The sequence below is a fragment of the Hyperolius riggenbachi genome, chromosome 5, assembly GCF_040937935.1.
Source record: "Hyperolius riggenbachi isolate aHypRig1 chromosome 5, aHypRig1.pri, whole genome shotgun sequence".
Taxonomy (NCBI): Eukaryota; Metazoa; Chordata; class Amphibia; order Anura; family Hyperoliidae; genus Hyperolius; species Hyperolius riggenbachi.
In genome coordinates, this window is record NC_090650.1 from 26,806,687 (window position 1) to 26,825,450 (window position 18,764).

At 47.1% G+C, this 18,764-nt stretch overlaps 1 protein-coding gene across 1 annotated transcript in view; it reads right to left on the reverse strand.

Annotated features, from left to right (window-relative positions):
* Nucleotides 1-18,764, reverse strand: part of LOC137518036 (cyclic nucleotide-binding domain-containing protein 2-like) — an 88,898-nt gene that overhangs the window by 39,468 nt on the left and 30,666 nt on the right. The window contains exons 3-6 of the mRNA XM_068235224.1: nucleotides 18,149-18,205; nucleotides 7,922-8,085; nucleotides 3,391-3,547; nucleotides 550-701 (exon numbers count right to left, since the gene is read on the reverse strand). Of these exons, the coding sequence (XP_068091325.1) occupies nucleotides 550-701; nucleotides 3,391-3,547; nucleotides 7,922-8,085; nucleotides 18,149-18,205 (530 nt within the window). The remainder of the gene's footprint in view (nucleotides 1-549; nucleotides 702-3,390; nucleotides 3,548-7,921; nucleotides 8,086-18,148; nucleotides 18,206-18,764) is intronic.

Genomic DNA, 18,764 nt, shown 5'->3' on the forward strand with positions numbered 1-18,764 from the left:
TTCAGAGAGGCATCTATTGCCTGCCCACACACTGCACACCGATTTCCAACACAATTCAGCATGAAATCTATTGGAAAACCTCCTAGCGCCTCTACCTGCCACACCCCCACCAAGTTTATGTGACCACACCCCCTGGCTTGTGGTACATGTGGAAGCCACTCACCACCAGTCACTCTGGTGCAACTCCTCCCCTCCTCTGGTGCCTGGCTCTTCTTGAATGGTCACTAGGGGCACCTGTACGACGTGACACCGCCACATCATGATGTAGTGAGGTCAGTATGGTGGCAATGGAGAAAGATGCCGGACACAGAAGGAGGCGTGGCCGCGTGGAGCTGTGACAGGTGAGCTGCTTCCACACTCACCAGAAGCCAGGAGGGGGCACACATATACACTTGTGGGGGAGACCAGCCCGGGCCTTTGCAGAAATCCAGCCCTGCCAGTCGGATCTTTTGAGTATAATAACAACATTTTCATGATGGTGAGATCAGCACAGGCAGCAATGAGCAACATGGATTGATACCATGTGAAGCAATCTGCTCATCTTCTCACCTGAAGAAGTTGAAGCGCTCTTGCAGCTCGTTCTGCAGCTCCTTGTCCAGCTTGTTCTGGAAGAACTCCTTGCGGTCCACCACCAGGAACTCTGTGTCTTCCATGCAGACCACCGTGGCGTTCCTTCGCAGACCCTTCAGTAGAGCCACTTCCTAAGCGACAATCCGGGCACAGCCGTGTGGGCAGACAGGAAACAGTCATCATTATTAAACCGAGCAGAGCCAATCAAATGATGGTTCATGGTCAGTGACAAATCAGAGAGGTCCCTGTGTTACTGCATTGAGAACTTCTAGCAACAGGGATGAACAGGAAATTCTCCAAACATGCAAATCTCCACCGATACCAGAAATGGAAACCGCACTTGCAAATGAAAGTCACTGGAAGCTGATTCAGCCTGGAGTTCACTTCAGTGACCGCGTTCGTCAGGACACGCTGGTTTGCGAATGCCGATGGCCAACTTATTTCAGAGCAGAAGTCATGCTGGGCATTACTGGATGGAAATTTGCCGCTGGAGTACAGTGCCACGGCAAACTGCCATCTCTATTCTTGGTCACTACTGCAATTAATGCATTCAAGGACAACTAAAGTGAGAAGACTATGGAGGCTGCCATATTTATTTCCTTTTAAACAATACCAGTTGCCTGGCAGCCCTGCTGATCTATTTGGCGGCAGCAGAGTCTGAGTAACACCAGAAACAAGCATGCAGCTAATCTTGTGAGATCTGACAATAATGTCATGCATGCTTGTTCAGGGTCTGTGGGTAAAAGTATTAGAGGCAGAAGATCAGCAGGACAGCCAGGCAACTGGTATTGTTTAAAAGGAAATAAATATTGCAGCCTCCATATTCTTCTCACTTCAGTTGTCCTTTAAGGATTGTTGCTCACCAGAACAGATATGAGGACCCCTAAATGCCTTTTGGCAGAATGAAAGAAACTGTCCCCCTCTCTCTGAAAGACAATGGCAGTTTACTGAAGCTCTGTGGTCATCCTCACAGGGACGGCCGAGGTAACTCTGATGGGGGCAACCACAGCTTCGGAAAGACTTCGGGGAAAAAAAAGCCACACAAGCTTTGCCAAAGAGAGGGGACGGAGTTTCTTTCATTGATGAATTACGGGTGAGTGATTAACCCAACAACTGGCTGATCCTGGCAGCAGTAATAGAGAGCCTTGCACAAGAGCCTTATTACTCACACATCTGTGATCTACACATTAGGTCTAATCTATGCTATACTTTCTGTTACTGTGGCTGTCTCACCTGCTGTCTGGACACAGAGAATAGTGATTAGATCTCACTACAGATCACAGATAAGTGAGCACAAGTTTCACACCATGATGGGCAGCAGTGGTGGGTCTGCAGGGAGAGGTATGTGGAAGTTGGCAGAGCGCAGAGACACTGGATCAGGTGTATGATATGGCTGCTATAAATAGGGAAGTGCTTAAAGGGAACCCAAACTGAGAAGGCTATGGATTTTTCCTTTTAAACAGTTGCCTGGCAGTGCTGCTGATCTCTAAGGCTGCAGTAGTGGCCAAATCACACCCCTGAAACAAGTATCCAGCTAATGCAGTCTGACTTCAGTCAGAGCACCTGCATGCTTGTTGAGGGGCTGTGGCTAAAAGTATTAGAGACACAGGATCAGCAGGAGAGTCAGGCAACTGGTATTACTTTAAAAGTAAAAATACACATCCTTCTCAGTTTAGGTTCCCTTTAAGATGGTCTTTATAACTCTTAATGGGGGATCAAAATCAGCAATGCTTTATCACCGAACAGGAAGCAGTTTACAAATGATTTTACATTTATATTGTGTTTAGTCTTCAATTATCGAGATGCCTTCTAACCAGAAATGGATTAAGATGAAATGGGGCCCTAGGCAAGATAGCAGTTTTTGCCCAGCGCTAAAGTGGTCACCTGGCTTTTTTTGTTAGATTTGGTGGGGGCTAGCATCCACTGGGCCCCTAGACTCTCTCCAGGCCCTAGACAGCTGCCTAGAATTGCTTTGTGGACAGGGTCGTAACTAGAAATCACTGAGCCCCCCTGCAAAACTTTGGATGGGCCCCCTCCCCCCACCTCGCTTTCTGCACAAGTAAACTGAGAATCAATGTTGTTAGTAAATTGGCTAGTGCACACTTGAATAAAAGTAGATAAAACAGACTACAAACCTTTGTCTGCAAAACTTTGTATGATTCCTTATCAGTGGCTGAGCAGATGCAGTCATTAGAACAATTGTGCAGAAAGTTTTTTCTCTTGTGCTCTTAGTTGTCAGTCTCTCGGGACAAGGAAAAGAAACCTCTACCCCCCACGGGGCAGCTTCTGGGCCCCTTTGCAGGTTATATTGTTACGCCCCTGCTTGTGGATGATCCGACTCTGCTTCTAACTCATCAGCAACTAGTGTCTATGATTTGCCTGCATGGCTTCCACTTTCTGATTCAGAGGAGATTGGTTTGTCAGGAAAATTCCTTGCTGATTAGTAATCAGTATCCTTCAGTGGCAGTTCAAGCCACATTGAGGCCCCGGGGCAAGACACACACACACACACCCGCACGCACGCACGCACGCACGCACGCACGCACGCACACACACACACACACACACACACACACACACACACACACACACACACACACACACACTCTTCATCCTTGCAGTGGGGAGCATGGATGGAGCAGCGCACCAGGACAGGTGAGTTGCTATGCTAACAACACTTTGCAGGGGAAGCACGAGTCAGGAGGAGACCTGCGTGTGTGTTGTTGGGGGGGGGGGGGGACAGACCTCAGGGGCCCTGGGGCAATTACTCCCTTTGCCTCTATAGTAGCACCAGCCCGACTCCCTCCAATCACGTCTTACCCCAAAACTGGCCCCTTTGTGCAGCAGGATGGGCTCTGGGTCCAGGAGGACACTGCTGCCATCTTCATCTTGAGTGATTGCGATGACCCCCGAGAACACAAAGTAGAAACTGTCGCCTCGATGTCCCTTTCGCACAATGACTCTCCCACGTCCAAACCTGGGGAGAGAAGTGTGAGTGGGGGACTGCACGTCATTTACTGAAGCCCCCTGATATGAGCCCCCTGATATGGGTCAAGACAAAGGGGAAGAGGCGCCAGGTGGAAATAAAATACGTTAAAAACAATTAAAACTGAAAAGTGTGAGGTGGCTTACCTCAATGAAGACCAATTAATATATAAGATGAAAGGGAATTTATTATAAAACACAGGCAATGCTCTGAGGAAGTGGGCAGGGTCCCACGAAACGCGTTGCCTGTGCTTTATAGTAAATTCACATTTATCTTATATATGAATTGGTCTTCATTGAGGTAAGCCACCTCACACTTTTCAGTTTTAATTGTTTTTAACATATTGGGCTCTAATCACACCGATCACCTTTCCAAGTTTGAATTCACTAAACCTATCTCCGCACAGAAAATCACAGTTCCCGACTAGTGAGGTAAATTACCGAATTGTGCAGTAATTACCTCGGGAACTGTCAAGAAACATCAATTCACAAAGATTTCCGCATGTCATTTACCGGCCAAACGTTTCTCCAGCTCACAGCAGCCGATAACTGCCAGGCAGCCAATAGCGAGAGCCACACAGCCTGCTTCTCACTGTGATTGGATGTGACAGGGATGTCGGTGGGTCTTTCAGTGTATCAAAGCAGATGAAGCTGACAATTCTGTGACGAGCGATTTAATTACACTGCAGGTAGATTTGGTCGCAGCTGGCGCCACCACAGGCTGTAATAGGAATTACGGCTATAGCAGCGCACAGGGAGTAACTCCGGCGGCGCTAGTAGACGGAGCTGAAGTTACTTATAAAACACTATAATTCGACCTTCAGCAATTGCTGGAAGCTAAATTATTTAATTCCCCACCATCCATGGCGGCCTGGAGGGGGAATAGTATTTGACACGGCCGGGACTTGCGCAGCAGCAGGATCAGCCGTATACTGGCTGTATCCTGCGCCCAAGTCTCCTGGCGCGATTTTATATTTATCCTTCTGTGGGCATCCCTGCATCCCTTTAGATGTGCATATTTGTATTGTAGCACACAGAAGAGCTCCCCCTGGTGGCTGCAGCACATCTGAAGGGATGACAGTATGCACAGGACAGAAAACATCCGAGTCACACACACAGCTCCCTGCCTGCCTGCCTGCTCCCCTGCTAGAAGGCTGGTAAGTGACACTTACCGACCACGGCTTAGTGAATTGAGGCTTGTTTGTTCGGTAAATTATTGAACATCTGGCTCATGGGGGAAAACTTTTGTGAGTTTTGGAAAAAAAAAGTGTAAAATACAGCATGAGGTATTTCACTGTCCAAAATTATTTTACCGAACTGCTTATTGTGAGTAGAGCCCATTTTATTTCCCCCTTGTCTTTAGCCAACCCCCCTCCCTTCCCCCCTATTTTGGAGGGGTACCACCCAAATCTGACCTCATTCGTTTCCAGTACCTTATAGGTCATCAGCAAGAAGTTTTAAACCAGGATGATACCATTTATTGGCTAACTACAAATGAATAAGAATAAACAAGCTTTCGGCCTTGCAGCCTTCGTCAGGTTTACATCCTGTTAGTTTGCAAGCTGGTGGTACAGACAGCTTATATACATGCAACATCAAAAGGGAAAACAGATTTTTTTTCAAGCATAAATACATCATTAAGATGCCTTAATACAAACAGACCATCTAAATGGGGTAAGATAAGGATCCTTGTTTACTTTATTGCTCACAGACCTGGTATTAGGATTGACCCAGAGGTATCGTAAATTCTTAGTTCACAAGTTCAGCTAGGGTGGCTGAGACAGTTCATATATCATCAATCTCATACCAATATAGAAAGTTGTTGTCCTTATTTAAACCCTTCTGCACAGCTTTGAAACAATTTATAAATTTTGTTTTCTGCTATTAATCGATCATTTGACGTTTTGAAGCCGCCCTTCAGGGCAGTGACACGAAGATCATCCATGCTGTGTCCGTTGGACCGAAAGTGTGTAGCAACTGGGAGTCCAGATTTGGTATCATTTAGTGTGCCTGTGTCCATTCATACGTTTGCGCAGAGTTTGTCCAGTTTCTCCCACGTACATAACATTGGGGCATATAGGTCATCAGAGTGTGAGTACTTTTCACAAGAGTGCAACCGCTTCCAGCTGACCTGGATACCCAAGTGGAGTCAGTTCCATACATCTCCACCTGCCTGCTGTGGTTGGCTGCCCTTCCCTAACCCACCCTTGTGAGTATCATCCAATCCAGGGCCGGTTTAAGGGGCCCCCTTACAACTAACTCATCGAACCGAACCGTTTGGAGGAGACAGACGTTGGAAACGAACCACTTGGAGGAGACAGACGCTGGAACGGAACCGATTGAAAGAGGTATGTATATAGATCATGTCTCTCCCTCTGCCAGCAGGTTCGGTTACTTACTTCACTGCCCACACAGGGCCCCGGGGAGCAGTGCGAGCAAGGAGAATGTAGCAGGGTCGGCGCTGCTGGGGCCTCAGCAAAGGTCGGGGCCCCGGGGCAAATGCCCCCTTTGCCTCTATGGTAGCGCCAGCCCTGATCCAATCACCACCCATCCCTCTCTGAATTTTCATGATGTACAGCACCATTTGGGCTCCTGTTGTTGTTGTGTTTTTCTCTTTTAGGGTACAGTCCTTTACACCCAACTACCACACCCTGACATAGGTGACCGGCAGCCCTGGACTGGGGTTTGGGAAAACTGTCTTCCATTAGGTGGGAGGACTTTGCAGCCCTCATCTGGGTCATATCCGACTACAGTAGGGGTTGCTGAAATATTAAAGGATTCATGGTTGTGCAACTGCAGCCACAGGTAGGAACCAGCCCTGGGTGAAAATGAAGAGAAGCTCTTGCTTGGGTGTTACTTGTGATGCAATAGCACAAACTTTCAGCAGCCCCCATTACATTCTGTTATGACCCAGGTATTGGGTGAAAAAAAAACGTAATGTTTATTCATGTATGGTAGTCAACGCGTTTCACGGGTCTTGGCCTGCTTTCTCAAGTCAATACAAGCACCTGTAGAAGTTTAAGTCATGAATGTCTACAGGCACTTGTATTGACCTGAGGAAGCAAGCCAAGACCTGTGAAACGCGTTGTCTACCGTACATGAATAAACATTATGTTTCCATTAAATAATGGTCTAGTAGTTAGTATCATATGATCAAGAGCGCCTCCACCATTGTGTTATAAGTACATGTCAAAGTAAATAATTCCTTCTGGTCTGAAGCCGCCCTGCTTTGCTGCACACGCAGCCTGAATTCCAGAGCTCTGTGCATCTTGCTTACTTCCTGGTGTGCGACAGTAACAGCTTGCTCTGCTGCATCTGCTGTGTCCTGATGAGCCCAGGACATATAAGCTTCAGTGATAAGTGCCTCTGTGCCAGGGTTGTAGGGACTCTTAAATAAAAGCTCACGTTCATGGGAATATCAGCTCTACTTTAGAACTCCAGCTGTCAGACAATTTAGCTGGTCAACCACACTCCATTTGGAACACAGAATTTTGTTGATTGGAATCTGGAGAAAGAGTCCTAATTGACCCGTTTATTGGAACAATCGATAATTACCGGTACCTTCCGATTACTTACAATCCCGCAAATCTAATCAAATGATCGCATCTGAAGAAAATATTGTAGGCCAATCACATTTACTTCCTGTCAATTTTGATTGGATCAGTACCATACTGCCTATAATGTACAGGCAAGTCACACTGATCACCCCTAATCTTGGCATGTGTGGCCGGCACTGAGGTTGCCCAGCAGCACGGCTGTGGGTCCCCGGACTTACCTGCGGTAATACACAACCTTGTCCAGCATGTGCTGCATCTGGGTGCTGTATCTGCGGAAGTGTGTGTGGCCAGCGCTGAGGTTTCCCAGCAGCACTGCTGTGGGTCCCCAGACTCACCTGCGGTAATACACAACCTTGGCCAGCATGTGCTGCATCTGGGTGCTGTATTCGGAAGTGTGCGTGGCCGGCACTGAGGTTGCCCAGCAGCGTGGCTGTGGGTCCCCAGACTCACCTGCGGTAATACACAACCTTGGCCAGCATGTGCTGCATCTGGGTGCTGTATCTGTGGATGAAAGTGGGCGTGGCCAGCACTGAGGTTTCCCAGCAGCGCGGCTGTGGGTCCCCAGACTCACCTGCGGTAATACACAACCTTGGCCAGCATGTGCTGCATCTGGGTGCTGTATCTGTGGATGAAAGTGGGCGTGGCCAGCACTGAGGTTGCCCAGCAGCGCGGCTGTGGGTCCCCAGACTCACCTGCGGTAATACACAACCTTGGCCAGCATGTGCTGCATCTGGGGGTTGTATTTGCAGAAGTGGGCGTGGCCAGCACTGAGGTCTCCCAGCAGCACTGCTGTGGGTCCCCAGACTCACCTGCGGTAATACACAACCTTGGCCAGCATGTGCTGCATCTGGGTGCTGTATCTGCGGAAGCTGTGTAGTCCCATCATCATACTGCGAATGAAGCGGACGTCCTGCTCAGAGCGCTCCTTCGGCCGCCGCAGAGCCGCCTCGATCGCCTTTTCAGGAAAGGTAAACTGCGACAAGAGACAGGAGGGGTATTTTACATGAACAGCAAGATGTGAAACCCTCAAATCAAAGCAGGTAATTTAAACGCTTGCGGTGCTATGGTAAAATGGACCAGGGTTGCTCGTAAACTACGCCAGCGCAAATCTACGCATTGTAGTACGCAACTACGCATCGTAGTTCGTAGGCGAAGTTTAAGAACTACACGTACGCATTTCCACGTAGTCGTAGTCCCGCTATGCGTAGCTTCGCCCGCTACGCGTAGTTGACGTATGTATTGCGAAGTCAACTACGCGTGCGGCAACTGCAATTATATGGGTCATTGCGCATGCGCAGAAATTTTATTGCCCTTTATACGCATACAATTCCGCATTGGATGTTGGAATGTATGCTTATATTAGTTTGTGTATGCGCATAGTTAGCAGATTATTGCGTCGCATCAACTACGCTACGCAATACGTGAAGCTTGCGTATTTTAACCACTTAAGGACCGCCTTACGCTCATAGGCGGCGGCGGGTTTAAGTGGTTACTACATGGAAACCTTTCCATGTCAGTTCACAAAGACTGTCTCCGTGAACAGTGTCGCTCGCACGCCAAATGTAAACACGCGGGGAAGAAATCCCCGCTGTTTACATCATACGGCGCTGCTGCGCAGCAGCGCCGTAAGTCAGAACGGCGATCCCCGGCCTCTGATTGGCCGGGGATCGCCGTCATTTGATAGGCTGAAGCCTATCCCACAATGCGCAGGACGGATATCCGTCCTGCGCAGATGAATGAGGGAGAGGGAGGTAAGGGGACGGAGGGAGCGCGGAAAACGCTGCGGAGGGGGGCTTTGAAGAGCCCCCCCGCTCAGCCACACGGAGCGGCGGCGATCAGACCCCCCCAGCAGGTCATCCCCCTAGTGGGGAAAAAAGGGGGGGAAGTCTGATCGCCCTGCCATTAACACGATCTGCGCTGCGGGCTGGAGAGTCCACGCAGCGCAGATCACACAGAACAGGGCTGGTCCTTAAGTGGTTAATGCGTAGTCTACGGTATGCTAATGTAGCGAAATGGCTGATTTCGGAGCCGTAGATTGTGAAGCCTATTTGCATAAAAATACGTGTAGTTCCAGCGTAGCGAAGTTGGCTGACTACGACCATCCCGAAAATGGACGCCACATAGACCGCAATGGTGCCCAGGGGTAATTTAGGTACCCAATAAAAATATTATAATTATGTGGCCAGCGTTTGAGTATTTAGCAGTGAAGGCGGCAGGTTAGTGGCAAAGGAGGGAATTGCGGCTGGGAAGACGGTTAGGCATCAAGGTCAGTTACGTGTTACGCCGCTCAGGAGGTGATGCAACTTTGTGCCCCCCCCCGCTGAATAAATGTGCTGTAATACCTGCAAAACCTTCTGCTAGCACTAGGCTAGCTAGTAAATGAGTCCTGCACCCTCCGATCCCCGCCGCTCCCCCATTTACACATTACCCCGCCTGGATCCAGCGATCGGCGCAGCCTCCCAGCTCCGGTCTTCACTATGGGGAGGATCGAACATGACGTCATGACGTCGCCGACGTCATGTGCAAACCCGATCCACCCCATAGAGAGACCAGAGCTGTGTCGGGAGGCTGCGAGATCGCTGGATCCAGGGGGGGGTAATGTATAAATGGGGGGATCACGGGGGTCCGCAGGGGAGCGGAGGGTGCAGGACACATTTACTAGCTAGCCTAAAGCTAGCAGAAGGTTTTACAGGTATTACAGCACATTTATTCGGCAGGGGGCACTCAGGAGGACAGATAGCGACACAGTGTCGGGCATACCGCTAAAAAGAACCAGAGACGAAGCACCCTCATGTATTTTACCATATATATCAATGGGAACATGACAGTAAACACCTACCCTGCTCTCTATTTCATTCTTCTCTGCTAAATCTGCCTGTTATCAGCCCTGATAAGAATCCCTGACTGAGCATTCAGTCTGGCTTTTCCCGGAATGATTATAGCTGAGTCAGTCTTCTGTGATGTCTTTTCAAGCCCAAGCCTGCCCCCTTGTGGCTCTGCTTTGCTGCTTTGAGGATAATTAGCAGGAAAGCAGAGCCACAAGGGGGCAGGCTTGGGCTTGAAAAGACATCACAGAAGATTGACTCAGCTATATTCATTCCAGGAAAAGCTAGACTGAATGCTCAGTCTGGGATTCTTATCAGGGCTGATAAAAGGCAGATTTAGCAGAGAAGAATGAAACAGAGAGCAGGGTAGGTGTTTACAGTCATGTTCCCATTGATATATATACGATTCAAGGTCGGCTGGCACACCAAAGTCAGTTTCCAAGCAAATTTATTGAATGCACAGCATGACAATTGTTTCGGGGCCAAGCATGGTCCCCTTCATCAGATAAGTGCAGACATACAAGTGATGCAAAAAACCAGCACATATATATACCCAACAATGATCAATCACCAGGCATCAGAGGAAGGGACCTCCCCCCTAATTACCATGCATGATTAAGCTCAATGCAAATCCATTGCATATATGTTACACTAAAATACGTATTTCATAACCTCATACCTGACTTTCATGGTAAGTCTCTCCAAATGTGATAATACGTTTCTTTCAAAGTGTCCAAAATCCGCAGCAGCTCCTGTTGTTGATGTTGCAGACTGCAAATGACAGTCTACAACTATGAAACTCGTGCTACTCGCCGCCTGAGGAGTCGGTCAGCCGTTAGGCTGATCAGGCTGTTGCCGATGGAGTCGCCATGGTAACCTGACAAGCAGGCTGCCATAGCCAGTGAGCTCACGGCGGGGCGTGGTCAAGACGTCACCTCGTTCCCTGCTCAAACCGCGCTGTCAGCGAGCGGGGAACGGGCGAATAGTGGGCGTGGCCGTGGCATACGGCGCTGTCCTCAATGGCTCTGTGGCTCTCGATTGGCTAGGGGGCGCGGACATGCGCGCAACCATCCTGCCTCCTCGTCTCAACATGGGTAACCTAGGTTACCCTAAACAACCAGGCTGCGTAGGACTTGGGCATACTCTGAATGCCAGTAACAGCTCTAGGATACATATGGTAACCCAAAGGGGAGGGCAAAGAGATGATTAAAGGGAAGTTTGGCAGAGGGAAGCCAGATACAGAAAGACTGAGATAGACAGGTGGGAAAAAAAAGGGGGGGGGGGGGGGGGGAAAGGGAACAAAAGAACAGAAAGATGCCATAATAACACAACATAATAAAATAAAAACAGTGCAGCATATGATTCACGCACCAGGCGTGGATGGCTGAGTTGTCACTACATGCCACTCACCGCTCATGCCCATTAATCAAATCGGAAGACTGTGGAAAGCGAGATATACACAACAATAATATTACAAGGCATATGGAACCCAATTTTATGTTACCACCTGAAAAATGAATATGACAATCTCATCTGTCATCCAGAAAGCAAGTCAATGGATTAATTTGGTTTAGACCTTTTGGTTGTAATGTCTCCAATGTATAAATCCAATATGCTTCCCTCTGAAGGAGCAGTTTGTCTCTATCGCCCCCTCTCCTTGGTTTTTTCACCTGATCAATGACCAGTCCCCTTAGCTCACTGACTCGATGACCTCTCTCAATAAAATGCATGGCAACTGGTTTTGTGACATCAGGTGTTTTATTCTTCAATTTCGCTTCTGTGGCTATTTTGATATCACTCCTATGATGCTGAAACCTCACCTTAAATGCACTCGTAGTTTTACCAACATATCCCATGCCACATGGGCATTTGAGCATGTAGACACAGTACTCGGTGTTGCAGTTATAGTACTCATGCATGAAGTGTTTTTCGCCATTACAAGGATGTACAAAATATTCACCGGTGATCAAAGAGTTACATACATTACAGTTTTGGCATCGATAGCATCCTTTCTTATTGGAAAACTTAAACGGTGTACTGCAATATTTGTCATAGGGATCCGCTTGTACCAGCATATCCCTCAAGCTCCTGTTAGATCTATAGGAGAACAAAGGTTTCTCTTTAAGCAGTGGACTTAGACTCACATCTGATTTCAGTATCGATAAATTTTTTGCTACACAATTTTTGATGCATGCTGACATGGGGCTGAAGTCCTGTACAAAAGGGATACCACTCTTGTTTCCCCGTGTGGCACTGCCCATATATATCTCTCTTGCTCTTGTAATGGCGACTGTCAACACGCCTTCTGGGTACCCTCTCTCCATGAACCTTAATTTCATACACCCAAGTTCGGATTCTGCATCTTCCCCAAACGTACAAATTCTTAAGACCCTGAGGAATTGTGAGACCGGTAGTCCCTTCATCAGGTGACTCGGGTGTCCACTATTGTATTGTAACAATGTGTTGCGGTCCGTGGGTTTCCTGTATAAGGTAGTCGTAAGCCCACCCTCTGTTTTTCTCACCATAACATCAAGAAATGGTACCTCCTGGTATGAGATTTCCGGATTGAACACTATTCCCTCAAACAAAGTGTTCAAATATGCAACAAACTCTCTCAACAACTCCTGCCCGCCGCTCCATATCACAAACACGTCATCTATGAATCTAGTCCAAAAGATGACGTGTTCGCGATACAGCGGCGAACTGTACACCCTTTCCTCCTCAAGATATCCTACAAATAAATTTGCATATGCCGGGGCTGCCGAGCTGCCCATGGCAGTCCCCCGGCATTGCCTGAACCAAGTCTTTTCAAATTTGAAACAGTTTGTAGTCAGTATCAATTCCAATCCTGCTAGGATAAATTCCGTGGGTAACAAAACATTATTCGATTTTGATAAGAAATGACCTACCGCCTCCAAACCTGCTGTATTCGGAATCGATGTGTAGAGAGACCCGATGTCCATCGTGCACAAGATCATATCCCGGGTGTTCACTGTAATCCGTTCCAGTTTGCTCAAAAAGTGGTTAGTATCCTTTAAATAAGCAGGTAAGGATTGCACAATTGGTTGTAGCTGGAAATCAATAAACTGTGCAATTGGTTGTGTAACCGAGTCCGTGCCTGAAATGATTGGGCGAAACTTAAGTGGTGTCAGTCCCTTGTGTATTTTTGGCAACCCGTATATAACGGGCCGCTGAGGAAATTCCGGAGATAGGAACTCTTTTTCGCTTTCTGTAATCCAGTTGTTATTAATGCCAAGCATGAGAAGGTCATCGAGTTGTTTCAGGATCCTCTGGGTCGGGTCATTCGCAATTTCTTGATAGCTGGTGTGATCTGCCAGCATTTCTTTAATGCCCATACTGTATTGTTCATAGTCCATGACGACAATGGCTCCCCCCTTATCCGCGGGTTTTATAATTATCCCTCTGTTATTCTTTAATGATTTGATGGCTTGTCTTTCATTCCATGTCAAGTTAGATTTATTTACTTTGCTATTCTTATTGTATCGTAAGACATCATGTCTCACTGTATTGGCAAAAGTTTCAATACTAGAAAAGGAGCCTGGTGGTATAAATGAGCTTTTTAACTTGAACCTGGAGGTTTGTGTTACTGTGGCGGTACTCGGTTTTTCATAAAAGAATTGTTTAAGTTTCAACGTGCGCTCAAACTTAAAGAGATCTACCTCAAATTTAAAGGGGTCGAACCTTGCCGTCGGGCAGAATGATAATCCCTTTGAAAGGACACCCATTTCGTATTTACTGAGGGCAGTACTACTTAGATTAATCACTGGTGATTCTGGCTCCGTGTTTGTGGGCGTAGTGGTTGAGGTTGGGGTCCTCTTCCTTTTGGTTTTTCCCCTCCTGGGGTGTCTCCTTTTGCGTCCCCCTGAAACCCCGATGGACCAGGGGTATCGCTCTCAGAAGACGGATTCTCTGTGGGAACGTCAGAATCCGGGTTTGGTTTAGGTCTGGGTTGAGGACGTGGTCCTCCTCGTGGCCTTGGTCTGCCTCTAGGTGGCTGTCCTCTCCTTTGACTTGCTCCTACCACCCACGGGTATATACCGTCTTGGTGGTCCTGGCAGATCTGTCTGTATTTTTCTCGTTTCCTCTGTTGGACTTGTGCTTTATAGTTCTCAGTCTCTCTGTCAATTGTCTTGATTTGCTCAGCAATTTTTGTATCTATGGTCTTCAATTCCTCCAGTTTGATTTGTACAGGTGATAACTCTTTTTCTACTTGAGCTAATAGCACTCTGACTTCCTCAATAATCATAAGCATGTAATTGAGTGAGTGTTGTGTTGACAGGGCGCACCATCTATCGCAAAATTCCCTCTTGTTCCGACTTATTGTTGGTTGGATTCCCAATCGAAAGCCTTTAGGAATTTTTTTGTTGCGATAATATTCCGACAGTGTGTGACCGTGAAGCTCCAGATCAACTTTATGTTTTTTCAGCCGACGTAGAACTTTCAGTAGATCTGTGGTGTTGTCCTCACCAAGGCCATCACTTTTTACATCGGGAAATAAGATATTTTCAATATCTTCCTGTGTGTAGTAAAAGGTTGGTTCGCTGAGCTCCTCAGCCATCCTCCAAAAAAGGTGAAGCAGTTAAAAACAATGGCGATCCCTCAATGTGGTCGACCTGTTATCTGCAGATGCTGAAAAGTCCTTATTCCAAAGTGCGTCAGAAAGATCGCAGTCGTCACGGGGGTGCTCACTCCAATTGCTTCAAAGTCCAGTGCAATATTGGGTTTAGGATAGGCACACCTTGCCGTGGGTTATTGGGTGCTCAGCCTTGATGTAGAAGCGACATCAATCCAATACAAACGATTCAAGGTCGGCTGGCACACCAAAGTCAGTTTCCAAGCAAATTTATTGAATGCACAGCATGACAATTGTTTCGGGGCCAAGCATGGTCCCCTTCATCAGATAAGTGCAGACATACAAGTGATGCAAAAAACCAGCACATATATATACCCAACAATGATCAATCACCAGGCATCAGAGGAAGGGACCTCCCCCCTAATTACCATGCATGATTAAGCTCAATGCAAATCCATTGCATATATGTTACACTAAAATACATATTTCATAACCTCATACCTGACTTTCATGGTAAGTCTCTCCAAATGTGATAATACGTTTCTTTCAAAGTGTCCAAAATCCGCAGCAGCTCCTGTTGTTGATGTTGCAGACTGCAAATGACAGTCTACAACTATGAAACTCGTGCTACTCGCCGCCTGAGGAGTCGGTCAGCCGTTAGGCTGATCAGGCTGTTGCCGATGGAGTCGCCATGGTAACCTGACAAGCAGGCTGCCATAGCCAGTGAGCTCACGGCGGGGCGTGGTCAAGACGTCACCTCGTTCCCTGCTCAAACCGCGCTGTCAGCGAGCGGGGAACGGGCGAATAGTGGGCGTGGCCGTGGCATACGGCGCTGTCCTCAATGGCTCTGTGGCTCTCGATTGGCTAGGGGGCGCGGACATGCGCGCAACCATCCTGCCTCCTCGTCTCAACATGGGTAACCTAGGTTACCCTAAACAACCAGGCTGCGTAGGACTTGGGCATACTCTGAATGCCAGTAACAGCTCTAGGATACATATGGTAACCCAAAGGGGAGGGCAAAGAGATGATTAAAGGGAAGTTTGGCAGAGGGAAGCCAGATACAGAAAGACTGAGATAGACAGGTGGGAAAAAAAGGGGGGGGGGGGGGGGGGGAAGGGAACAAAAGAACAGAAAGATGCCATAATAACACAACATAATAAAATAAAAACAGTGCAGCATATGATTCACGCACCAGGCGTGGATGGCTGAGTTGTCACTACATGCCACTCACCGCTCATGCCCATTAATCAAATCGGAAGACTGTGGAAAGCGAGATATACACAACAATAATATTACAAGGCATATGGAACCCAATTTTATGTTCATAGTTGTAGACTGTCATTTGCAGTCTGCAACATCAACAACAGGAGCTGCTGCGGATTTTGGACACTTTGAAAGAAACGTATTATCACATTTGGAGAGACTTACCATGAAAGTCAGGTATGAGGTTATGAAATACGTATTTTAGTGTAACATATATGCAATGGATTTGCATTGAGCTTAATCATGCATGGTAATTAGGGGGGAGGTCCCTTCCTCTGATGCCTGGTGATTGATCATTGTTGGGTATATATATGTGCTGGTTTTTTGCATCACTTGTATGTCTGCACTTATCTGATGAAGGGGACCATGCTTGGCCCCGAAACAATTGTCATGCTGTGCATTCAATAAATTTGCTTGGAAACTGACTTTGGTGTGCCAGCCGACCTTGAATCGTTTGTATTGGATTGATGTCGCTTCTACATCAAGGCTGAGCACCCAATAACCCACGGCAAGGTGTGCCTATCCTAAACCCAATATCCCATTGATATATATGGTAAAGTACATGAGGGTGCTTCGTCTCTGGTTCTCTCTAAGGAGGTTAAAGGGAAGGTCCAAGAAAAAAAAAAAATGAGTTTCACTTACCTGGGGCTTCTACCAGCCCCATGTAGCCATCCTGTGCCCTCGTAGTCACTCACTGCTGCTCCAGTCCCCCGCTGGCAGCTTTCTGACCTCGGAGGTCAGGGACGAATTGCGTACATTTTTACACATTCCCGCTAGTGCAGGAACATTAACACATACATTTTTATGCGTTAGTGGTGCAACGCGTACATTTTTGTTCCTGCACTAGCTGGAATGCGTAAAAATGTATGCAATGTGGCCCTGACCTCCGAGGTCGGCAAGCTGCCAGCGGGGGACTGGAGCAGCAGTGAGTGACTATGAGGGCACAGGATGGCTACATGGGGCTGGTAGAAGCCCCAGGTAAGTGAAACTCATTTTTTTTTTTTGCTTGGACCTTCCCTTTAAGGTTAGCTATACAAGATTGAAGAGATGTGAGCTCTGACCAGTCATCACCTGACATATATACTTGCTGCCTCAAGTCTATTGACTAATAATTGAAACTGACTATTGTCCAATTAAAATGGCACCAGTAGTGGACTGAAACTTCGCATCAAAAATCGCAATTACGCATCATAATCGTAATGAAAAATTTCAGAGAAAATTGTAATTCATTTAGTATGTAATAGTAATATTTTGTAATTTACACGTAATTATGTGCCGACTCCTGTGGTGAAAAGCAAATCTCCCATACATGCTATTGCTACCAAAATTGCTACATATGTTAAGGAGAATATTGGGTACAAGTCAACAAATAATTTTTCAAAAAGACATTGCAGTTTTTGAGAAAATCGATTTTAAATATGCAAAGAAAAATGGTTTTTAAACGTGTAATTTTTTTTGTTTAAAAAACATTTTTTTCTTTGTATTTTTAAAATTGATTTTCTCAAAAACGACAAGGTCTTTTTGGTGTCACTACCATGTATGGGGGCTTTGGTATTCACTGCCAAAGTCGGCGCGAAATTACGCGAAATTTTAGGCAAAATGACGAATAACTATACGAAATCAATTGAATTTAGAAATCGGAATTATGTATAAGCGTAAATGCGAAAATCTACGTGAAATTTTGCGTAATCACAATTAGCTTACGATCATCACTGAATGGTACAACGTTTGCATGTTGCATTCGCCTAGCAGAATATGCAGGATCTAAAGCTACAGTACCTCTCTGCATCCTTTGCATCTCAACAGTGGCGCGTGTAGCACAGACACCCCCACAAAGCATCCACTGCCCGAGATCGCTGCAACTGCCCCCATTGTGCAGGGAGCATTGCGGGGGAGGGGTCAGTTAGGGCTAAGCATCACGGGGGTGGTTATGCATAGCGGGGGAGTGGGGTCAGTTAGGGTTAGGCATGGGGGGGATGGTTAGGGTTAGGCATCGCTAAAGGGAGAGCTTGTGTGAGAATAGGGTTAAGTTTAAAGATAGTAGAATAATGGTAATTAATACTGCTGCCAAATAGTGGAATATCAGTAATTTTACTTATATTCCACTAGCCTCCATCTGCGGGGCCCAAATTTCGACAGCGCCCTTTTTACATGTACCCCCTCAAATATATGGACAGAGCATAAAGCCCAACTTAACCTTTTAGCCTTCTGTCTTTAGGATTTACACATTAATTAGGATTTAGGGGGAACTCCGGAGAGAAGCTTCTTTTAAGTTGAGGGACCTGAGGATTGCTTGTATATATGTGTCTCTTGCATTGTGGGGTCTCCATCAGTAAAAGTAAAGCTTTACTCACCTGATACTGAGTCTTGAAGAAGCTCGAATCAAACACCAGTGTCACTTTCTTCTTCTCCTTTGTGGACAAAGAGTAGAAATGGTTCCATTATACAAAGTTTGGAAATCTCATTAAGACAGATAAAGAGAACCTAAGGGGAGAGACGTATGGAGGCTGACATATTCATTTCCTTTTAAACAATGCACATTGCCTGGCTGTCTTGATGGCGATCACCCTGACAGAGGTGTGATTAGAGGCAGAGCCGGGACAAGTTCCTCCAGCACCCAAGGCTGAGACACCAAAGTGCGCCACTCCATCCCTGCCACCCCAGCCGTCACACACTGATTGCTATTGGGCTAAGAGGCGCCACAGGGCCCACAACCTCCCCAACACCTTAATATCTAGTTTTCTGGCTTGCAGTCACTGCCATGTATCCCCTATTCTTATTTATTTCTGCTTCAAACACAATTAGGAATGACAGCTGAATGAATTCTGCGCCCCCTCCTACACTGCGCCCTGAGGCTGGAGCCTCTCCAGCCTATGCCTCGGCCCGGCCCTGATTAGAGGTGCAGCAGGGGCGTGGCTAGAAGTGTGGCAGGGAAGTGAGAAAAGGTGCGGCAGGGGCCCCTCTTTCTCA